At 46.7% G+C, this 24,752-nt stretch overlaps 1 protein-coding gene across 1 annotated transcript; it reads left to right on the plus strand.

The window, feature by feature from the left end:
- The first annotated feature begins 7,473 nt into the window (after positions 1-7,473).
- Positions 7,474-24,499, plus strand: LOC144326442 (uncharacterized). The gene is made up of 7 exons (XM_077922995.1): positions 7,474-8,453; positions 8,547-8,700; positions 9,460-9,565; positions 19,966-19,988; positions 22,114-22,230; positions 23,086-23,154; positions 24,491-24,499. The coding sequence occupies exons 1-7, from the start codon at positions 7,474-7,476 to the stop codon at positions 24,497-24,499; spliced, it is 1,458 nt and encodes a 485-aa protein (XP_077779121.1).
- Positions 24,500-24,752: the final 253 nt, after the last annotated feature.

Below are 24,752 nucleotides of genomic sequence, written 5' to 3' on the forward strand. Positions count from 1 at the left end.
CTGCCGGTTCAGCTTTCCCCTGCCCTCCTGCAGGGGGCAGCAAAAATCACAATGCGGGGGAAACCGTGAAGCCAGCCAATGCCTCTACATAGCTCCATCTTATTTCAGACATCGTGATATATTGGTGTATTGCAATGTTTAGCTAGTGATATATCACCGTGTTGAAAGCCAGCTATCGCCCAGCCCTAGTTGTGGCCTCAGAGGGCAAGACTTGTCCACCCAGCTGGAGCAAGGAAAGAGTGCATACAGGCACACATTCTGTCAGGCTCTCATGCCAGTCCCGCTTGTCATTGGACCTCCAGGAGAAGCAGTTTCTGGATATCGTACCCCAGGATGGTGATGACTCCACTGAGCGGCCAAGGAGATCTGGCTTTTGGTGGACCACCTCTTCAAGAATGCCTGCCACCAGGTGAGCTGAGGGGGACGGTACCATTGAAAGGATGGGTGTGGGCTGGAATCCAGTACCAGTTTTGGGGGGTGCAGGTTCCAAACGTCCCAATTGATTTATATCTTAGCTACCGACTCGCTCTTACAAACTCCTGCTGTGAGTATAGTGGCACCTTGGTGGAGCGGCAGCGGGTGGGACATCCAGCATACGGTCTTCCTTAGAGCGGCTCAGAAGAACCCAAGTGTTCCCAACCATTGTCTGTCTCTCCCTAGCAAAGCGGCTCTCTGAGACTCGCCACTAGAAGAAGCGGGGAATGATTTCACTCTCCCATTGCCCCAAATCAGGAGAAGGGTAGTAGGAATGCTACTGTGGAAAGCAGGCGGGATACAATTCTCAGCCCTTGTGCCAGCTCTCTTGGTGATGGGCTTCTCTCCATTGTGGCATTCCTCGACCTCACATTATGCACCCCAGGGCTGGATTGTTCTTCATGCTATCCAGGATGTACCTCATCCCTTCCGAACGCATGGGTGATACTCGGCTTCAGGATGAGGCAAGGAAGGAAGGGCTACCCCTATATTATCCATATAACCAGTTATCAATAATCAATATATATTCATATATGCTTACACAAATCAAGGATTACAGTACTTTATAAATCCACTTGAATCAAAAGGGAAGCTGTGCTGCAAACTGCTTGAAACAGCAAGTTAGGAACCGACCTTTCCCCTAGAAACATCTGTGCACCCCGGACAAAGACATGAATCAGAGATTCTGGTACAAAATTCCCCTCAGATACAGGCTAAATTAATCCACAGAACAGGAAGAGCAAAACCACAAAATGTCCAAGCTCCCTGTCCTGTCATAATTAGGGGAAAGGTTAGACTGAGCGTCACTGGGAACATTGGAAAGCGGAACTGGAACCCAGCGCTTGACCAGTGCTATACCAGTAGCTAGGAGCGTGACAACTGCTTGCTGATTGGCTGATATTTTTGCTGACCAAGTATGAGTCCTTCATGATTGTCTTATGATCTATGATTTGCTGTGATTTGCTCAGGTATAAAGACCCCTGTGTTTCTGTCAATCGGGGTCCCAGTTCTTTGGAAGAGATTCCAACTGGGTCCTTATTGCCTGGCAATAAACTTCACCTTCTTATTCTCCATTGCTGCGTCTGCTTGATCCTTATCCTTGCAACATTTGGTGCCGTGATCGGATCACACAGGCCAGTAGGGGTTTTTTACCCAAAAAGAGCCGGCCTCCGGTTCTTGGGGGGAGAACCGCCGGAGGATTTTTGGCTTCTCTCCAGGCGCCTATCGGACATCATTTCCGAGGGAGGAAGGCAATCGCCTTCGGCGCGGAATCCCAACAAGACGGAGGCAAGGACCGAACAAGGAGAATCTGAAGGGGAGCCAACAGGAAAGGCGCGCCACGACAGGAACTCACGGTGAGTTGAGATAAAAATGAGTGCTGATCAACACTCAGGGTGACCCACCAGTAACCTCCCGTTAAAGGGAAAGGATCACCTAAAAGGTGAGGGAGGAGAAGCTGGGTCAACCAAAGGAAGGGAAGAGGTTCTGCAGGGAAAAGTTGGGGAAAAACAGCTGTGGGGGGGGGGAAGAAAAAGGGGAGAAAAACGCTGTATGAAAGTGTGTGATTTCTGCCAAGTTGTTCGCCGCAGGCGAAGGGGGGAGAAAGGGCTGTGTTTGTCTGTGTGAAAGTCCCGGGACGCCGGGTGAATGTGTAAGATCTGAGTTGAAAAAGGAAGTGTGCTGTGGTTTTCCCTTGTTCTATTTTTGAAACTGCCTAGCTGAAAGTGTTTGTCTGGTGAAGAGGGAAAGTTTCTGCAGAACTATGGGGGGAAAATGCTCAAAACCAGCTCAAGCCTGTACACCCTTAGAATGCATGTTAGAAAATTTTAAGAAGGTTTTTCCAGAAGAACAAGGGGAGGTCAGACCAAGTAAGGAAGTTTTAAAGAAATATTGTCAACAGATATGGCCCCAACAGGTCAAATCCTGGCCACAAAATGGCTCCTTTAGGATTGAGAGATGTCAAGCAGTTATGGACTCAATAATGAAAAATCCGGATTTGTTTAGGGAGCAGTACTATTACATTTCGAAGTGGACTGCTATTTGTTTAAAAAATCCAGATTGGATGAAAAGAGGAAGTGACAGCTGCGAGATTTTCGCTGTAAGGCAGGAAGCCAGAAAACCCTTAACAGTTTCTGCAGCTGACAGGAAAATTTATGTGGGTCCTTCAGAGGAGGAAGGAATCCCTCCCCCGCCATACAATTATAGCAGCAGGAATCAAGCAATACAGCCGCCTTCAAGGCAAGCATGGCCAGACCAAAATGAAATGGCAGGACAGATCCTTATGCCCAGCCAATCTCAGCCAGCAATGAATAAAGCCCCGCAAGCCACAAATGGTGCTTCGCAGGCAGCCCCACCCTCTCGAGCATCACTGGATGTGCCTAGCCTTCCAGAATTGCCTTCCCAGCCAAAACAAACAGCTGCTCTAGATCAAAGCACGTTACCCTCCCCTCCCGAGGAAAAATACAACCAGGACATGTCAGCCTCGCAAACACAGATGGAGGGAGCGGAAGGAGGTGCTAGCGCATTTCAAATGTCTGGAGCATGGGGGGAACAAACTAATTCATTGAGAACCCCAGAAAGCCATGACAGTTCAAAATTATGGAAATTGATGGATGCAATTACAGATTCTGGACAAAAGTTGGTCCTTAAAATGAGAGAAAGTGATTTGCCTAGTACATCTCAAAGCCCAGCCTCACCTAAGCTTTCAAAAGGAGGCTATTACTTACGTAATAACAAGGGGGCACCAGCGCCAATGCTTCCCCTAAGGGCTGTTTTGGGGCCCCAAGAGCCACGGCCAGTGGATGCAAATGGGAGACCAACGGGTCCTTGGCCTTCTAGGGCAGTTACACTTCAATATGTCCCTTTTACAACCACGGATTTATTGAATTGGAAAACGCATACGGTACCCTTTTCAGAAAAACCTCAGGCCATGCTGGATTTAGTTGCTTCCATTATGGTAACTCATCTGCCTACCTGGCAAGATTGCAGGCATCTTTTGATGACACTTTTCACCTCTGAGGAAAGGAGAAGGATAGATACAACTGCAGACAACAATCTTAAGGCTCAGGTGCCAAACTCTGAAAACAATCCAGATGCTTGGGTCCGTGCAAGGTATCCACTCACAGATCCAGGGTGGGACCCAGAAAGGGATAAGGACGCCTTGGACAATTATAGGCAGGAAGTTATAAAGGCTATAAAGGGTGCTGCCAGAAAGCCTACAAATATTTCTAAGGTGGCTGAGGTTCTTCAATTCCAAGATGAATCTCCTTCTAATTATTTGGAACGCTTAATGGAGGCTTATAGAATTTACACCCCCTTTGATCCAGAAGCCCCAGAAAGTAAGCAAATGGTGAATGCGGCATTTGTGGCTCAAAGTGCTACGGACATTAGGAGGAAATTGCAAAAGTTAGACGCTTTTGAAACATTGCAGATGGATCAGCTCCTAGCAATCGCTCAAAGGGTTTATTTGAACAGAGAAAATGAGGTTAAGAAGGACAGAGTTCGGGAAATGAAACAAAAGGCAGTGTTTTTGGCTGCAGCCATCAGCCAAGGCTCAGCATTTGACGCAGGTGCCCAAGGGAGAGGTTCCAGTAGGGCACGAGGAAGAGGAAGAGGAAGGGGATTGCCATTGGGAAGGAATCAGTGTGCAATTTGCAGAAAGGAAGGTCATTGGAAACAGGAGTGCCCTGAAGCGAGGGAAACAGAGGGAGAAGGTGAATTCAGGGAACAGAGGGAGCGTGGACGTGGATGGGGATCGCAGAGAGGAAGGATGCAAGCTGGAAGATATGTGAGGAACAGGGGTGCAGTGAGAGCAGACCTGTAGTCCCGTTGCCCGTGCTCCTGCCCGCTTCCGGTGGGGCTAGGTGCAGGGGTTCCTGGTGAGCTTCAACTTCAGAGGGTTAGATGGGTTCAGCTCACAGTTCCAATGACCCTCAGACCGCTTCAGACGAGAATGATGAATCCACGGGGTTACTTCCGCAACTTTCACCGCAGTTGGTGTGGCCAGCAGAACCGTGTAGGGACCTTTCCACCGAGCCGTCAGCGGTTCGTCTTTCCAGTCTCGAACCCAAACTCGGTCTCCTGGCCGAAAAGGATGTACTGGTTCGGATAGGCAGATGGGAATGCGTTGGAGACACCACCTGTTTAAATCAAGAAAAATACGAGAAAGAGCCTGGATTTGTTCTGCTGTTATTTGCCCCCCCACTTGAGTCAAGTCTGCTGTTCTCCCCACTGCTATTGGAGGTGGTCTCCCATACAAAAGTTCAAACGGAGAAAGTTTCAGTCTCTTTGTTGGTGAACATCTGATTCTAAACAAAGCAATAGGCAACATGTCTACCCATTTACAATGAGTTTCCTGGCACAATTTTGCTAACTGCGCTTTAAGAGTCCGATTCATCGTTTCTGTTTTCCCTGAGCTTTGAGGTCTATAGGCCGCATGTAGCTTCCATTGTATTTGCAAGGCTTTGCATACACCATCCACTATTGATGCAATGAAAGCTGGACCATTGTCACTGCCTATACACCTCGGTAGACCAAACCTTGGAATGATTTCCGTTAAGAGGCGTTTTATAACCTCCTGGGCTTTTTCTGTCCTAGTAGGATAGACCTCAGGCCAACCTGTAAGAGAACATGTGAAGACCAAGAGAGCCTTGTAACCCTTTGCCTTTGGCATTTCCGTAAAATCCACTATTAAATTTTCCATTGGCATTAAGCCTGTTTGCTGTATTCCTGGTGGAGGAACTGGGCCTTGCTTGGGGTTGTTTTTTGCGCACAGAAGGCATGCACGTGATACTGCTTCTGCCAGCTGGGAAATCCTTGTTATGTAGAATTGCCTATTCAGGCTTTCCCGCAATGCTGTGGCCCCATAGTGAGTGGACTCATGATATTGCTTCACTATGTTCCTGCCTAAGGCTTCTGGAACAAATACTCGCTGGTCTGGGAGGATAAACCATCCATCCTGTGGTGGCATTCTGTATCCCCCTTCCTGCTGTGCCCATTCCTGTTCTGCCTCCGTGTAGATGGGCTTTATTTGCTCTAAATCAACTGCTGTAGGAAGAAGAGATGCTGTTATAGAGGCAGGTGGTGGTGGCAATAAAGCTGCCCGTTTTGCAGCCAGATCCGCCAATTGATTTCCCTTTGCTGCTTTTGTGGTTCCCTTGCTGTGGCCTCGGCAATGTATGACCGCAACCTTTCTCGGAGCCCACACAGCTTCCAAAAGCGTTTCCAATTCCGGGCCATATTTCAGTGCTTTCCCTTCTGCCCCTATGAGCCCCCTCTCTTTCCACAAAGCTCCGTGGGCATGTAGAGTTAAAAAAGCAAACTTTGAGTCTGTGTAGATATTCACGCTACAGCCTGCTGCTAGCTGAAGAGCTCTGGTTAAAGCCACAAGTTCCGCTTTCTGCGCTGAGGAAGAAATTGGCAGAGGCTGTGCTTCAATGACATCAGTTAGAGTAACCACAGAATATCCAGCCCTCCTTTGCCCCTCCTTCACAAAGCTGCTCCCGTCCGTAAAATATTCTATATCTGGGTTTTTTAACGGTTCATCCTGCAAATCTGGACGGCTGGAGTAAATTGAGTCCATTACTTGGGTATTGTCTGGTTGCTATTGGCTTTGCCCCTGGCTTTAGGTTTATTATGAATGGGGCTATATTCTTTGCCATGCCTGGTGGGTTGTCCTCTGCCCATACTCCAGGTGGGGCTCTCAGATTTTTAGGAATCTGTGAAATGTCCTTTTGGGAGTCTGTTTTTGATAGAGCCCCCATCATTTTCCATGCCTGTTCCCTAGGCACCTCTACTGTGACAATTCCTGATGCAGCCTGGGGTAATTTCATTTCTGCCCCTTTTGGTGTGAAGGTGATCTGTGCTTGAACCTTTGACAGAAAGTCACGTCCCAGCAAGGGGATTGGGCATTCAGGGACATACAGAAATTGATGTGTAAGGGTTTTTCCCCCAATCTGGCATTCTTGAGGTTGCAAAAACGGTGTAAGGACCCTGTTGCCTGTGGCCCCCACAATTGTCACTGCTTGGTTGCTTTTTGCTTTTAACGGCTTCGTGAGCACCGAAAATTGCGCTCCAGTGTCAATCATGAAATTTACTAAGCGGCTCCCCAGTTTAACCGAGACCATGGGCTCTTGGGAGCCTAAAGAAAGAGTTGAGCCCGGTCTGTCCTATGCATTCTCATTCTCATATTCCTCCAATTGCGCTAATCCAACAAAATCTCTGCTACTTCCTCTGTTCCTCACATATCTTCCAGCTTGCATCCTTCCTCTCTGCGATCCCCATCCACGTCCACGCTCCCTCTGTTCCCTGAATTCACCTTCTCCCTCTGTTTCCCTCGCTTCAGGGCACTCCTGTTTCCAATGACCTTCCTTTCTTTCTTTGGGAGTTCTACATACCAGATTGGGCACAACCAGGTCCACGACAATAGTTCACATACAAGGGAAAGTACATGCCAGGGGAACCAAGGAGAGCCATACGTAGCTTCTCCTGCCCACCTCCCCAAGGAGCATTTCCCGGTGCCATACTGGTCACTGTAGCTGTTTTTCCTCCACCACCCACAGGTCCCTTCAAGGTAGCAGTTGCAGAGTGTATACAGTGTGAGTTGACCTCACCAGTTCGACCAGAACCTGGGGACCACTAATAAGTCCACTGGGTGCGGCCGAGCGGGAGGCTATATCTCACTAAAGGGTATGTTCTGGTACCTGCTACCTTATATAATTGTTGCAATTTCACTCCTTCTGGTCCTAATCATTGTATTTTGTGTATATAAGAAGGATCATCGTATTAACATTGACCTAGAGCCAGAACTAATAAGATTCAACCTTGAAGGTATACATGGGGAAAATGAAAATGAAGCTTCTGTTGATTTTGATGTGCTTGTGGCTCCAGAGAGGCCCAATGGTAGTAGGTAATGTTTTTATAAACCATGCTGAACACATGTTCCAGATATATGGGGAAAATGCTACCCTATATTATGAACACCCAAGGAAGGTAGCAGACATGTCCCTTATACCTGGTTTAATCAAGGATCCTGATGTCGTGCTGGCAGGCCTACTTTACAATCAGAGTGGTCTCTTTGCAGCCCCACCTATTGAAATGAATGACATCCCCTACAGATATCTCAGATACACCAGAACCACAAAAGGTCTATGTTTTTGTTGTCATGCCACTGGAGTATGGAATTCCAAATGGAAGTATTGGCCCCAAGTTAAGTACCACATGGACAAAGGATGGCTGGGAAATTATACCCAATGCTCGGATAAATTTTGGCTTTGGGGCTCCCACAATGCCTCCTACCAGGGCAATACTACCCCTTCAGATCTGTACCCATACTTTCCTCAATATTCGGTTAATTTCACCGGACAAGGGTCCATTTGTTCTGGTTGGATGATTAAAGATCCTAACCTCTGGTTTCTATATGATGGATTGGCAACAAATTTCCACCCAGGAAATTTCCAGTGTGTTGGAGTGGGGGCATTTACCTTTCCGGTTGCAGTGGAGGTCAATCACAAGGTACCTCATCTTGCAAGCAGACGGAAAAGGGCGGCCCTGGGCGACCACTGTGAAGATGAAATTTATCTGGCAAATTCTGTAGGGAGCGTTGGGGGTGGATTTATAGGATTCCTCTCAATGGGGATTTACCCAGGAGTAGTTGCTGAGCAAAATAGAAAGGCACTGTTTGCTCTTACATGCAGGCTGGAGAAAACTATCAATGCCACCACCCATGTCTTGCGCTCCTTGCAGTCAGAGGTTGAGGATTTGAACCAACTGACAATGACCCATAGATTGGTTTTGGACTACCTCCTTGCACGAGCAGGCGGTTTTTGTAAAATTGTCCCAAAAGGTCGGTGCCAGGTTAAATTCCACGACCTCAACAAGACAATTGAGGACCAATTGCAAAAACTGCAGTCTCTGGTAGCTGACAACACACCCACCCAGAATCCCTGGGAAAAGGTATGGTCGTGGATACCAGGGGAGGGGTGGGTGCATGGCATTCTGACCGCCTTAGCCATAGGAGGAGTTGTTTTTCTGTTGTTTCTTTCGGTAATCCCTTGTTGTCTGTCTTTGCTTAGGGGAATGATAGCCCGCAATGTTAAGCATCTCACTGACCCTCACATTATGGCAATATACAGAGCTTTGCCCCCAGTGCCAGATGAGCCAGAGGAAGACGATGGTTATGAGCGAATGCATAGGGAGCAGGTCCCAATGCCTGGGGAACAGGTCCCAGTGCAGGAACAGGCCCCATTGCAGGAAGCAACGGTTTACTCTGATGTCCTGAGTGGTGTTCAAGCTCAGGAGTCAGATGAATCTTCTCTCTGAGCTTGAAAAGGGGGGAATGAGGCAAGGAAGGAAGGGCTACCCCTATATTATCCATATAACCAGTTATCAATAATCAATATATATTCATATATGCTTACACAAATCAAGGATTACAGTACTTTATAAATCCACTTGAATCAAAAGGGAAGCTGTGCTGCAAACTGCTTGAAACAGCAAGTTAGGAACCGACCTTTCCCCTAGAAACATCTGTGCACCCCGGACAAAGACATGAATCAGAGATTCTGGTACAAAATTCCCCTCAGATACAGGCTAAATTAATCCACAGAACAGGAAGAGCAAAACCACAAAATTTCCAAGCTCCCTGTCCTGTCATAACTAGGGGAAAGGTTAGACTGAGCGTCACTGGGAACATTGGAAAGCGGAACTGGAACCCAGCGCTTGACCAGTGCTATACCAGTAGCTAGGAGCGTGACAACTGCTTGCTGATTGGCTGATATTTTTGCTGACCAAGTATGAGTCCTTCATGATTGTCTTATGATCTATGATTTGCTGTGATTTGCTCAGGTATAAAGACCCCTGTGTTTCTGTCAATCGGGGTCCCAGTTCTTTGGAAGAGATTCCAACTGGGTCCTTATTGCCTGGCAATAAACTTCACCTTCTTATTCTCCATTGCTGCTTCTGCTTGATCCTTATCCTTGCAACAAGGAGGACCTCTTCCAGACCCCGGGCACGCAGGACGAGCTGCAGGAGAGAATTGAGTGCCTGGACACCAGCATTCCCGAGACGATCCGTATCCTCTTTGGGGGACATTGTTGGAGAGCAGGGTGGTTTTGGCTCCTTTTCCACAAGCAGCCTTTTCTTTCGCTCTTGGCTGGAGTGGACCTCACTCCCCCCCCAATAGATATTTATTGAAATTTTCAAAATATTACAAAATACAAAAAATAATAAAAAAGAAAAATACAAAAAATAAAAAAATAAAAATAGTTAAAAACAATTCCATCTTCCTTTACTTAACTTTCATTTGCTTATTTCCCGGACTTCCTCACCCCTCCCTTTCCTGTATTCCAATTCAATTTGTTAATTCAGCAAATCCTTCCCCACTTTATTTATGCTAATCTTTCATTGCATTACCTTAATCTATTTTCCTCATTATCTTATAAAAAACCTTATAATCCAAAACCTAAATCTTATTTTTACTAACTTCTCATAACCATTATATTCTTTCCTAATCCTTTAAGCATTTATACTAAAGCCAGGCAATTTCATTTCAAACATCCTTCTAACATTCATCAGTTATGTAAGACAGTCCTAGTAACAAAATAAAGAAGAAAAAATAAAACAATCCCATCTTCATCCAGCGTCCCTTCCTCCTGGTCCCGGGTTTGTCAGTCCATTTTATCCCATTAAACTAGCACATTAACCTGGTAATCTTATATCCGAGGCCCTTAAGTCTCTTCCATGTCCCTTCCACGATTTTTCTTCATATTCTCCTTTCACTCGTGTGAACTCCAACTTAATAATGCTTTTGCCCCTTTTCAACCAATCAGTCCCTTTTCCACAGTCCAGACTGAGCTCCATGTAGTACTTAAAAGCATGTTTCAAAATCCCTCCAAAATTTAGAGCCCCCATATCTCCAAACCTCTCACGGCCCATTGCCAGACTCGGAAAGTCCATACATCCCTGCTCAGGGGGGTCAATCCAACCCCCCATTTCCAAACCAGTCCAAACTTTATCTTTCCAAGTCTGATTTTTTCAAAGATCAGTTGCCAGATCCAAAGGCTCATGTTCCTGCAGGGCCGCAACTTCCTCCATCTCTGGCTCCATTTCTGACTCCCAAAATTCAGCAGCATCCTCTTCTTTCATCTGTTCTGTCAGGGCACACTCCTGGTTTGATTCCTGGGTAGGCTCCATACCTTTTCCTACTGCTTGTCCAAAATTTCCCGCTGTCTGCTTAAGATTTCCAACCAAGTCAGTCATCAAATTAATTCTATCATGTAATTCTTCCAATAGAGCATTTGTTTTGTAAAACACACACAACAACACTTCTGAATGCATTGTCCTTCAAGGTCACCAGTCAATTCCCACGGGTTATACTGTAGCGGCTGGAAACTCCCTAGAATTAGTTACAATTTCACAGTCTCCCTCTAGGGGGAAAACTTCTATTGCAAATCCAACCCCAAAGTTACTTTCTTTCTTTCTTTCTTTTTTAGATACTTTGTCAATAGTTGCTATTTTAAAATGCGAAAGGAAACAGTGGAATCGCAATGTTCCTCTTCTTTTAGCTATCTGTCAAAAGACTTCTGTCTCTGGTCAATGAGCTTCAAACGTCAGTCCTGACACCCCACTCCAGGGTCAGGACGGTGGAAAATTACTTTACTTTAAACTTACTTCTGCAGGTTTAAACAGTCCAAAGAAAGCTCCCCCTTCTCCTCCTGCTGCCAAAGGGGGGGTTCAACTATTTTAGATGATGAAATCCACTCCTTTAATGGTGATTTTCAAAGCTCTAGTTTACTTTGTCTTTGCTTTGTTCAGTCTACAGGGAAACGGAAGGCTGACTTCCTGTTTAGACCTTCCCGTTTCAGTACCAAATTGTAATAAATTTTAAAGTCCGATTCCTTTCTGTTCCCAAATCCTTATTTAAAGTCCAATTTTTCAAGGTTTAGGTACTCACGGTGATTATTTTTAGAAGCCAAATTGTCCCAAAAAGAAGGCAGCGCTCTCCGGCAACGGCTATGCGGCTTCGCTCCACGGAAAGAGCAGTTGACTCACAGCACCGCGCCGCTTCCCCCTCTTCACATCAGAGCCCGTTAGTGGGTTCCTTTGCGGATGGGGGGGCGCTAAGGGTGCCCGCCGAGTCCCATGGTCACAGGCTTCATCCGCCTGTGATTTTTTAAGGGGTCCCCACTTCGCCGTAGCAGAAAGGACCCGTTTCACGCGGAGCTTGTCCCTCCAGTTCAGAGGGATTCCGCCATTGCCGATGGCACCATCCCGGAAGTCCCTGGACTTCACTTTTATATACCTGGTGGCTTAGGTTCCTAGGCCACCCCATCCTTAAGGCTCTGGGACACAGCACAATGAAATGCCCACAGTCAAGTCCAGTCATGCATCCAAACAGCTTCACAGCTTTAACCCCCATTTGAAAACATCAGCCTGGCTAGATAGAGCAGAGGTGGGGACTCTTGACAGGCCCGCAGGCCCCACATCTAGCATCATACGTGGTGTCAAGGTAAAGACATGGCTGCAAAGGAGCTTCAAGGGTGTGTTCAATTGTTCTTTGGCAAGCAGGGTTTGTTGACTGCACTTTTGGAGTTGACCACTAGTATTTGCTGTTTGGATTGAAACCATGCCTGCAGAAGGACATTTCCTCGGCAGATCAGCTTTGCAGGCAGCTTCGTCAAGAGGGGAGGTGTGGGATAATTACAGTGGGGTGGCTCAGTTGGTAGAGCGTGACACTCTTAATCTCAGGGCTGCGGGTTCAAAATGTGGGGTAATAAGCAAAGGATTTTAGGTATACTAAAAACAACAAGACCGCCCATAAAATGTATGCTATTGCCACGCAAAAATGAGAGAAAATTAGTTGGAGGGAGGCAAGGGATGGGGCCACGGACCCCTGATTGGGAATAACGGAACTAGATGGTCCTCGGTGTCCCTTCCAACTCCACAATTCTATGATCCTGTGTCTTAAACACAAATCTTGAGGAATAGTGTGTGTGTGTTTCTGTTTGAACTTTCCCAGCCTTTGCTTTATTCTGATTTGCGCTTGCGTCCCTACTCCCCACGTGTAGAATTGCTATACCTTTGGATTTTCCTGGACATTCAAGCGTTTCCCGCATGGACACTTGTTTCCAACGGCCAAATCCCGGCGGATGGCAACCCTACCCACTTCTGCCAGATTGCCTGGCATACATTACAAGCATCTAGTCACATAGATTCTCCAGAATCCCGGGGCTAGCCCACCTGACGGGAAGAGTCCGCGACCAGAAGGAGGAGGAGTACCAGGAAGAATGGACAAAATTCAAAGATTATTTAGCTGAATATGTCAAGATAACCTAACTGGAAAAGCTTGCAAATATGAGATAGGCTTAGGATTTAAATATGTAAGGATTGGAATTAAGATGTTTCAAGCTAGATTAGAAAGAATGAAAGATGTGAAGTGATCAAGTTAATTTTTTTTTAAAGAAGATTGATTTTGGAAAACTGTTAAAATGAAATACAATGAAATTCAACCAGGGGGATTTGAGGAAGTCACTTAACAATGTTATCAAGATTGGTTTAATTACAATTAGGATGTATGTTTGTTTGTTTGTCTTAATTTTTTGGGGGGAAATTAATAAAAAAATTGGAAATTAATAAAAAAAAATGGAAAAAAAACACACCATAGATTATCCAGAATCCCAAGCAGCGACATTGTGAAACTTTCATAGGAATAAAAGGTAGGGGGAAAGGAGGCACAATGTCAAGCAGGCAACAGAATAAACCCGAGCACTGTGGGTCTAAAACCGGCCCCTGAATCTCTTGCTCCCCACTCTGCCCTTCTAACAAGACCATTTTTTTGCTTGCTGGATGGCTGTGTGCAATGAGAGCTCAGTCACTGAGGAAGGGTGCTGGCCCAGTGGGAGAAGTATGTGCTTGGCATGCAGGCGATCCAAAAATCCATTCAAGAGCAAAATTCCAGTTCTCATGTTTTCTGTCGAAATGGCTAATTTAAAGGGGAATAGCAGGGTGCCTTCCACAGAGTCAGACCATTGAGCCGCCTAACTCCTTAAGGGAGGACCAGAGCTCGCTGGTGACGCAGGTCCCAGAACAGTCTCCAGCCTCTCCAGGTGAAACTGAAAACATCACCTGCCTGGAACCTTGTAGAGCCACTGCCAATCAGTACAGACAGTGCTGAGTTAGGTAGCTATGATCCATCCACCACCACCCTTTGCCTGAAGCAAAGGCACATCGCTGTCCAAATCTTTGAAAGACTTTCCCTGCTCACCAAACCACCTGCCCTCCTTTATGCATTGCCGATGGCTTATCAAAGGGATCCTCACTGCAAGTCTCATCAAGGCAGACAGCTTGGTGAAATCTTGGTGCCCTTTCTTAGGAAATGCTAAGAGGGACAATGGCACCAGTTGCCCTCTGGACTCACAGGGTGCAGCTTACTTTGGAGCCATCAATTGTACACATTTGGAATGGCCCTTGAGAAATGATGGTCTGCCTATAGTCAGCAGCTTACCACCTTGCTGTTTGTTAAAAACTTGAATAAAAAGCATGCTTAAAAGAAAACAGGAAAAATGAAATTTTGCTGGCTTCTGGAGAAAAGAATAATGCCTCATTATTTGTATCTGCTTTTAAATGTTGTTTCTCTTCTCTTTGTAATGAGTTTTACTGGGTCTGTGGTCATTTTAAGTTGCTTACCTTCACTAAAATTCAGTAAAAAACCTTCACTACTCGACTGGAAAGTTTTATTATCCAAATTCAAACCCACTTTTCTTTCTTGGAATGTCCTCCATGGAAATGAGATGAGCAACTGGATAGCAAAATTCCTGGAGTGGGGAGGAGGGTTCAATGTTCTAATAGATTAGATATGGACAGTCCTTCAGTACAGCAAAACTTGACACTTTGAAACCTTTGAGTCCTTTCCAAAAGGACTTCACCCACTATTTAGGGGGGAAGTATGTCAGAACTGACCTTCTGCAGTACTGATTCCACATTCTTGGACTCCTAATCTTACACGTAAATTAGAGCTGGAACCATCTCAGGCCCTATGCCTCTTGAAATGACCATGACCTATTGAGCAAAACCACAGAATCCACCTCTCTGGTGACTAAACCCCACTTGCTTTTACAAAATAAATTAACAACAGAGGAAAATCATGGAAGAAATAAAATGGCTTTTCAAATTAAGGAAGGCGATTCCTTTTATCCACATGTATTACGGGACATGTTCAAAGCGCCCCTAAGGGGAAATTCTGTAAGCAGGTAGCAAATACACAAGGACACATTGCTAAAAGAAACAAAGGGATTTGGAGTGAACAGGTAGTACCAGAATGTACAGAATTGTACCTAGAAAAAGGTTACCACTGGATTACCTTTTTGTAAACAAAAACAACAGCAACCCCCAAAATAAAACTCGGAAGCAGCAGGACTCCTTAGGAACTCTTCAAAAAACAAAACACAAAACTGCATATCCCTACCTAGTCACCAAATGTGAGGGGAAACGTAAACCAGCATCTTACACTGCTTTAAATGATAGCCAGATTCTGCAATTTTTTACCACACCAGAAGTAAAAGCACGGGGCATTAATAAGTTTTTGAAAAATCATGCACTTCATTTGTAGCCAAGGGAAAGCTTTCTGAAATGTACAAAATCTTACTAAGACACACAATCTGTTGAAATGACCAAGCAGCGGACGAGATTCGGGGACAGTGGTGTGCCGCCTGGGGAAATGTTCCTTTCCATTCACCTTAAGCAAAGATGTGGTGACCTTGTGCATCCATAAATAACTTTCAGAAATGTATTTCATTACTTCCCAAAGCTTCTCAATGGGCTACCAAATGGCATTTCTTTCTATTTTGGATGAAACTGGGGAAGCAGCTTTAGAAGAAGGGGTTGCTGACATTCACTGGCCTGGAAAACACCTGATGCCAATATGATGGCAAATTGTGGGTGGTGCATTGATGGAGAAACTAAGGCAACAAATGGGGACATGACGCCACCGGTGTTCTAAAGATACATTTCATGTAAAGATTATGATGGGCTTCTTCAAATGCCCATAGCCTCTTACAAGCAGAGGTTTTAGATCAATTTTCTGTAAACCTCTGTCATAAATAGTTGTCACTGGAAATACGACCCAACAATGCAATGCTGGACTCATCCCTCCCGTCAGCGTGCCTGGAAAGCACGGGTCCCAGTAGTTTCCGCCTTACTCTGCTCCTTTCTCTGTGAAGGCCTGCTCTTTAGCTTTCACATCGGAGCAAACCTCAACCCACCCCCTCCCAAAGAAACCTTTTTTATGAGCCCCCCTACTCTGCGTGTGCTTGAAGCTAACTGCTTTCTTTGGCTCCTGTCTCAATGTGCAGAAATTGAGCACATGAATTTTCCAGCATCGGGAGTTTCCCCCAAGACAGTGTCGAGATCAGGCGTGTTTGTGTGGCTCGACGCTTGCAGTTATTGGGGCTTTGGCTAAGAGGAGTGCATGCACTTTCAGCAAGACATAGCTAGCTAGCTAGCTAGCTAGACAGTTTACCTCCCTTTGCTACAGTTTAAATTTCTGCATGCCATCTGCTGTTGTGGAACAAGTCATCCCCATGATCCCTCTAGCCCAGTGTTCTCTAGGGCGGCCCACAGAAGCTCTCAAGGGTTTCAGACAAAACATTTGTTCACTTCAGCATATAGCAGTCCAAAGAAATGTATGCTCTAGAAGGTCACAGGCTCCCCCGTCTTTGGGGTAGAGGTTTGACGTCTGAGACTAGATCTGCAGGACTCATAAACATTTCACTCTGTAGAGATGAGTAGTCGGCACCGTCCGAGTATAGGAGGAGGGGGGTGGGGGTGGAATACAGGGCTGAGAAATAGAAGGATGCGTTCGATCTCCTACACGAAGCCAGAGCCAATTATGAAGATTGACCAGTTGCTTATAGATCAAATGCATGGATCATGCAGCTGCAAAGAGGTCTACCCAGCCGCTCCCACAGGCAACATGGAATTCTTCTGTGCAATTTACTGTGTTGTTGCTGTTGTTGTTAAAGATGTAAGACAAGCCTATATTGCACTTCATTAAAAATGCCAGGTCACTTCACAACAATATACTGATGGACTCAGTAGAATCAGCAATCAGTACTGGGGCAGGGGCCTTGGCTGGCACCCTGAAATGCACGGCCCCTGCGCCAGTCCTGAGGAGGCTCAAGGCCAGGGGTCAGCAACCTTTTTCAGCCGTGGGCTGGTCCACCGTCCCTCACAGCATGTGGGGGGCCGGACTATATTTTGGAGAGAGAGAATGAACAAATTCCTATGCCCCACCAAGAACCCAGAGATGCATTTTAAATGAAAGGACACATTCTGCTCATGGAAAAACACATTGATTCCCGGACTGTCCGTGGGCCGGATTGAGAAGACGATTGGGCCGCATCCGGCCCCCGGGCCTTCGGTTGCCTACCCCTGCTCAAGGCAATCACTTCCTGCACTTCACGTTAACGCAGAAGACGGCCCAGTTGTGCTCAGATGCTCAAAATTCCCTTTTCACCTTTGAATCTTTGGAGGGTCTGTTTCAGTTGGCATCGGGACAGCTCACCTAGCAGTGCAGCTGCCTTTATTGCAGAGGCAGGAAGTTTCCTTCCTTTCATATTCAGGTTTTCTGTACTCACATAGAAATAATAAAAGGGTTTCTGCTGTTTGTTAAAAGTCATGAATGAACTCTCACAACTCGTTGATAAGGTAGCTTGCTTGTGTTTCGAGAAATCGTATAAGAGGAGCATTCATAGGAAGTTGCACTTGACAGAGTCAATCTAGCCTAGCACTGCCTACACTGACTGGCAGCAGCGCTGCAGGGTTTTCAAACAGGGGACAGTCCCAGCCCTGTCTGGTGGAGATCCTGGACTGAACCTGGGATCTCCTGCATGCAAAGCAAGGCCTCCCTCAACTCGGGAGGCGTCAGTTCTCTACTGTATTTCAGCAAATGCTTTCACTTTATCATTTCATTTTCATTTGTATATTTTGTGCACATATTTTCCTGTATATTTTAGACAGAGAGGAGTAGCAATAGGGTTAGAGGCAAGGTTCAGAGTTAGTGTTGTGTGAGCATTTTAAAGCAGTTGAGTTTAAACAGGAGGGGATTTCAGATGAAGAGATGGCCAGCATCGTGAATCTGTAAGTAGGATTCCGTCTGCTTCTTTTTTGTAATCTTCTGGGGCGAGGGCTTGGGGTCCCCCACACGGCCAGCATCCCCATGGAATTCAACCCTTTCCTGAACAGCTTAACTTCTCTTCCCACCCGCCTTCCCATTCTCCCTCAAATCTCATTGCAGCTCAGCTGGTTAGAGGGAGCTGCAGATAGCACCAAGGTTGCAGGTCCGATTCCCATAAGGTACAGCTGCATATTCCTGCATTGCAGGGGGCTGGACTAGATGATCCCCAGGGTACCTACCAGGATCATTATTTGGGGATGCTTTTTATTACATTCATAGCCCACTTTTCATCCAAGCAGTTCAAGGTGGCATTGATGGCTTGCCTTTCCCCCCGTTTTCCCCCTCACAACAAACCTGTTAGGCAGGCTAGGATGAGAGAGACTGGACCCAACATCAAACAGTGCACTTCATGACTGAGTGGGGATTTGCACTCGGATCTCCCAGGTCCTCCTAGTCCAGAATTCTAGCCACTATACACCCCCCCTCTCTCTACCCCTTCTCCCTTTCTCAACTCTTCAGCCATCAACTGCAACAGACAGGGCTTCTGTCAGTCTTCCTGTCAGTCACTCTGGCTCTAAGAGAGTTTTCATTGCATTCTTTGGCTCATCTATGCCTTGATGCTTTGACGACCTTCCTAGCAGCCCCCTTCCCTCTCCAGGCAGGGCTGCTGTCCTAAAAGCATTATGCTGAGGGCTCTTTTAAATGCTGGAAATGCTTCCCTTATCTTTGCTTTGCTGGGGGTGGGGGTGGGGGGAGTGTTGGAATCCCCACACACACACACATACATGAGATGCACCACTGTGTTCCTGTGGAGAGCCGTTTGGGGTCTGTGGGTGCATAAAAAAACAAAAAGAGCCCTGTTGTGTGGCGAGTTCCCGCCCCCCCCCCCCCGCCCCAAAGTGGAAATAAAGACACATGACACAATTATTTCAGGTTAATGGGCTAAATATGGCCACAACTTTATTGGTTACAGGTGATGAGCGGTATTGGCTTAGGCATTGGTCCTAACCGACTATCCGGCTTCAGCCCGTCCGCTTGAGGTCCGGGAAGGGTTAACCACCAGTAGGGGGAGTCCTGCTGATGCACATCAACTGGCTACCCCCCCCCCCCCAGGCGAGAAACCAAGTCCGGCAAAAGAGGGAGATCCCCAGCCACGTCAGCGATAAATAGGGCTGGTCACGCCCCCTGAGCCAGCTGATTGGCTGTCCAGGGGCTGACGCGGCCGGGGATTCCCTCAGTCGCCCGCAACTCCACCTCCTTTGTAGGCGGAAGTGGCTTTGCTGGATCAGAGGAAAAGCCCGTCTAGTCCAAACTCACAAGCCCACTCCTGCTGCTTCTCCTCTAGCTGTGGGCTTCAGAGGTAGAGTGCCTCTGTTCCTGGAAGCTCTATATTGCTATGCTGAGTAATAGTAAGAGATGCTGTTGTTCTCCTCCAACAATTGGTGTAATCTGCTTCCCAGTCCTGCAGGCTACTTGTCCTTGTAGCATCGGCTGCCTGCAAATTTCAGCAACGGAGTAAACATGATGTGAAGAAGTTCCCACTAGCATTCTCAAATGAGTTGATTCAAAGCTCTCCCTCCATCTGCTTTCTCTCCAAGGCCACGATCATCTTGGATAACTCCTTCCTGCTCCTTTCCTTGTTGGTGTTTTAAATAATTAATAAACAAACAAACAAACAAACAAATGATTAAAGATTACAAAAAAACCGTGCCTTGTCTCTTTTGTCAAGTTGTGTTTTCTACAGATCAGTTTCATCTGTTGTGAGACATTAGTGTTGCATGCAGTGTTGGGTTAGGAAGATCAGAGGGGGAAAGAGGGGGAGGGTGGGGTCGGGTGGCAATGCTTCTCTTCTACTTAGTGTACAGGGGAAACTCGGGAAATTAGAATATCGTGGAAAAGTTCATTTATTCAAGTAATTCAACTTAAAAGGTGAAACTAATATATGAGATAGACTCATGACATGCAAAGCGAGATATGTCAAGCCTTTATTTGTTATGATTGTGATATTATGGCATACAGCTGATGAAAACCCCAAATTAACAATCTCAGAAAATTAGAATATGAAATGAAATCAGCAAAACAAGGATTGCAAATAGAGCAATATTTGACCTCTGAGAAGTAGAAGCATGCATATGTACTCACTACTTGGTCTGGGCCCTTTTTGCATCAATTACTGCCTCAGTGCGGCGTAGCATGGATGCTATCAGCCTGTGGCACTGCTGAGGTGTTATGGAAGACCAGGATGCTTCAACAGCAGCCTTCAGCTCTTCTGCATTGCTTGGTCTCATGTGTCTCATCTTTCTCTTGACAATGCCCCATAGATTCTCTATGGGGTTCAAGACAGGTGAGTCTTCTGGCCAATCAAGCACAGTATTCCCATGGGCATTGAACGAGGTTTTGGTACTTTTGGCAGTGTGGGCAGGTGCCAAGTCCTGCTGGAAAATGAAATCAGCATCCCCATAAAGCTTGTCTGCAGAAGGAAGCATGAAGTGCTCCAAAATCTGCTGGTAGACTGCTGCGTTGACCCTGGACTTAATGAAGCACAGTGGACCAACAGCAGCTGATGGCATGGCTCCCCAAATCAACACTTCACACTGAACTTCCAGCATCTGGCATTGTGTGCCTCCCCATTCTTCCTCCAGACTCTGGGTCCTTGGTTTCCAAATGAGATGCAAAAGTTGCTCTCATCAGAAAAGAGGACTTGGGACCACTGAGCAACAGACCAGTTCTTTTTTTTTTTTTCTTTAGCCCAGGCAAGATGCTTCTGACGTTGTTTCTTGTTCAGGAGCGGCTTGACAAGAGGAATATGACATTTGAAGCCCAGCTCCAGGATCCTTCTGTGTGTGGTGGCTCTTGATGCACTAACTCCAGCCTCAGTCCACTTCTTGTGAAAGTCCCCAACACGTTTGAATGGTCTTTTCCTGACAATCCTGTCCAGGCTGTGGTCATCCCTGCTGCTTGTGCACCTTTTTCTTCCACACTTTCCCCTTCCGCATAACTTTCCATTAATGTGCTTTGATACAGCACTTTGGGAACATCCAACTTCTTCTGCAATTACCCTTTGAGGCTTTCCCTCCTTATGGAGGGTCTCAATGATGGCTTTCTGCACAACTGTCAGGTCAGCAGCCTTCCCCAGGATTGTGCTTCCTACTGAACCCATTGCAGGTGTTATGGATTGAATAGCTACTGCACCTTTTCACAATATTCTAATTTTCTGGGATTGTTAATTTGGATTTTTTATCAGCTGTACCCCATATTCATCACCATTATAACAAATAAAGGCTTGACATATCTCACTTTGCATGTCATGAGTCTATCTCATATATTCGTTTCACCTTTTTAAAGTTGAATTACTGAAATAAATGAACTTTTCCATGATATTCTAATTTCCCGAGTTTCCCCTGTATGTGTGGGGTTTTGTGTCAGCATCACTTGTGTGGGTTCACTTACTCTTCCCTTGTTGCATTTCCTTGGTGGTGAGAGAGGTTGGGGGGTGACCTAGGGTGTGGTAGGTGGTCTTTGGTTGGCTGCAGGGAGATTTGTTGTTGTGTGTGAGTGGGCACCTAGGGTACAAATAACCAGAAACCTCCTCAAACTATACCTCCACAACTACAACCCCTCGTGGCGACAAATCAACAAATACCCGAGGAGATGCAACAACACCAAATGCTCCTTTCCTTGTTGATACGATGTCCCGCAGCCGAAGTAGTGTGTGAAATGACACGGCTCTGCCTGCAACTGTTAGGCCACCCGTATTTGTGTTATGGCTATGCTGCAAAGACTCCCTGCCTTCTCTTACACACACACACCCCATTTTGGTTGCGATTTTTATGTTGGAACCAGTGCTTTTTTCTATTAAAAAAGTGTTTGGGGTACTCTCATTTTGACTCAAGAAAATCACCATTTTATAGTTCAAATCGGGGAAAATAAATGCAGTACAGTAAATGGAGAAAAGTGCAAAGATTCACAAAATGTTTCGGGGTGTGCGTAGCCCTGCATCCCCCCAGAAAAAAGCACTGGTTGTAACTGAGACCTGTGGGTATAGGGTGGTATAACAACAACAACAACAAGGTCTGCCCCTCTCCTTCTCTTCTAGGTTCAGGCGACTGAGGGACATGGCAGCCCGCAAGAAGAAGGGGACCCGCAAAGTCCCCAAGAAGTCCAGGGTTGCTGTGGGCCCACGTGAGCAAATGCTTCCTTTTCATTTTGGAGCGTAAGGAGGGGTGGCCTTAATGCTCTAATACTCAACTGTGGAAAATAAGTAGAAATGAACTAACCTGCCCCCATGTCCTTTCCTTCTTCTCTTGTTGCAGATGGTTCAGAGACTGGCAGGGTCTGGGCATCGCCTGTGGTTAGTATTTGAGAAAACAGCACAGTACATACGAAATCCCTCACCCCCCATTTTGGCGGTCTCAGATGCAGAGAAGCCCTCCTGCCATGAACTGACAGCCTGACTCTTGCCATTTCAGCAACTGGAGAAGGATGAGATGTTCCTCTGTTGCGTGCTGGCCACTTGCTCGGAGGCCCGCCAGAGAGAAAAGGACAGGTTGAGGTACTCCAAGAAGATGGCCGTCAAGGCAATTGCGGTGAGGGAGAGGTTGCATGAGGTATCCAGGGGTGAGGGGGGCAGGAGAGCTGGGGATGGGATTGGGGGGATGCTGGGCAGAAGGAAGGCCTGGCGGGGTCTGGCCAAGAGAAGGGTTGTGCAGGCATTTGGCATTACATTGCCAATTCCTGCACTGAGTTTGGGGTTGGAGGAATCCACCTGATGTGATGTTTTCTCCCTCCGCCCTCTGTTCTCTATCAGGATCTCATGGGACGGATTGTGTGCTTTACACAGCCTGAATTGGTCCTTGCTACGGCACTGGAAGCCCTTTACCAACTGAGATATACCGGGTTTTTTGAGCTTGACGAGGAGCTGGCGGGGGGGGGGGGGAGGGGAGCAGAATGTGGAAAGGTGTTACCAGACCTTGCCACTTCAGTGAATTCGATTGGAAGAATTGCTTACAATTTCTTGGGTTTCTTGCGTTCAAAAAGCTTTATTCATGCAGCAACTATTTACAGGATGAGTGGAGATGTGAGAGAGAAAATAGAAGCTATATTGTCTAGAGATGACTGCGAAATGGCTCAGCTTTTAGGGGTGGGATTAACTAAGACCTAGAGGCTTGCAACCAAGTGCCAGGTAGACTGCCACATAAACAGTGCCCTCGTGTGTTTATTTTAATTTTAGTTTTATTCATTTTTACCCTGTAAAATAGATACGCTGCTTGATTGTCAAAAGTGGTTTAAGCTAACACATGCATTCACTAGAACTTCAAGAGAATGACATGTATTTGATGCTCCCCCCCCCCCCCCAATATGAGGAAGACTCCAAGGAGACAGAGTCTAAAAAGGTTTCCCTCCTTCTCTCCAGCCTCATGAAGCCCAAATTACCACTGAAGCTCCACAGCCTGATTGTGCATGCCGCCTTTGCGGCGGTCATTGAGGTCAAAACTGAGCCCGACAAGCAGGTAAGTTGTTAGCCTTGAAATTTGACTTCTGTAGTTGTTGTTTCTTCTTCACACGCTTTAAGCATTGCTCCCATTGCTCAACATCTGATCTCTCTTTCCCCTGCTTGGCGCATCCTCTCCCTCATTGCCATTGCCTGCAGGAGTTAGAGGAACGCTATACTCTGATGCTGGGAGGCCTCCTCTGGGAGGCCCCAAGCACTAAGACCCTGAACTTGCTGATGAATGTAAGTATCTTGATGGCCTCAGTGGCTGTTTGACCTAGAAAGCTTTCATGGAGAAGCCGCCACCTAGCAGTGCACCTCTTGGGCCCTTCCCCTCTTGTAAGGCAAGCTGGCCACATGGACCAGCCAGCAAAGGCCCACTTGCCCAGACAGCCAAAGGAGGGCCTTGGATGCAGAGCTACAATTTGGGGCTGGAGGACATTGCCATTTTAGAACAGAAACGGATCTCTCTCTGAGAGTGTAAAGGGCTTCACAGTGGTCTGCCTCTTTCCCCCAGACCAGCCTCCTGATTCTGAGGTCCCCTTTCCTCCCACAGGAACTGAGAGGTTACACAACAAGTGCGATTGCAGCGGAGAGGCAACTGGCAGCCAGTGGCATTAGCTGGCTGATGTCCTGTGCAAGAAGGCTCAGTTGCCTGAAGGGAAGTCTCTCACCTTTGGCACCTTCACAGCCCCAAGAGGCTCCCAGAGTGGCTTGTGAAAGGATTCCCACAGGAGGAATCACAGTCTGGTATCAGGCGCACAACACAATGTGTGTCCCTGGGATGCCGGACAAGGCTGGAGACATTTCCTGCCCTCTTCCTTGATCTTACACTTCCACCTTGGGGCCAGGCAATAGAACTCACTCATCCCATGATGGAAGCAAGTCTTCCCTGGCTTGGGTCTGCTTCCATGTTCTCTTGCACCCATTATTTCTTTTGGGGTGGGGGAGGGTTGAGGATCAGGTCAGTCATCTGATCCAGTACGGTCTTTTCTTTTCTCTACAGCATGCTCTCGTCCCTCTGGAGCTGGCTCCCTTCTGCCCCAAAGAAGGTAACACCCACAGCCTGGGGACATGGGACGCACTTTCCAGACTAAGGAGAGCCCACTCAGTAGCTGCAGCAGCCTTGCTTGATGCAGACCTCCTGGGTCATGTGGCTGTGAAATCCTGCCACAGCACAAAGATGGCCAAACTGCAGGCTTGGAAGGAGTCGTTGCCACCAAAGACAGGATCCATAAATAGAACCCCAGCCCTGGAAGCCTCCTTGTAAATAGGGTGGAATGGGGGCCAGGTCAATTTGGTGAATCAGTAAATGTGGCAGAAATTCATCTCTCTTCTCCTTCATTCTCTTCCAGATGACATAAGACTTGATGTCAGTTTCGATTATGGGGAGAAGACACAAGTTTCAAGGCTCAGCGATGATGGAGTGGCAAGTTTTGCTTGCTGTTTCATTGTGTCTTGTTGCTAATTGTGATCATTGCTGTTGTTTTAGAATTCTTTCCTATGCAATATTACTTTTTTATTGCTTTTAAATTGTTGCTTTTTAAGTTGTCCTTGTAAAGGAAAGTGTTCTGCTAATGTTGATTGTATTCTGAATTGCTTCAAGAAGCCTCATAG

The sequence above is a fragment of the Podarcis muralis genome, chromosome W, assembly GCF_964188315.1.
Source record: "Podarcis muralis chromosome W, rPodMur119.hap1.1, whole genome shotgun sequence".
Lineage (NCBI taxonomy): Eukaryota > Metazoa > Chordata > Lepidosauria > Squamata > Lacertidae > Podarcis > Podarcis muralis.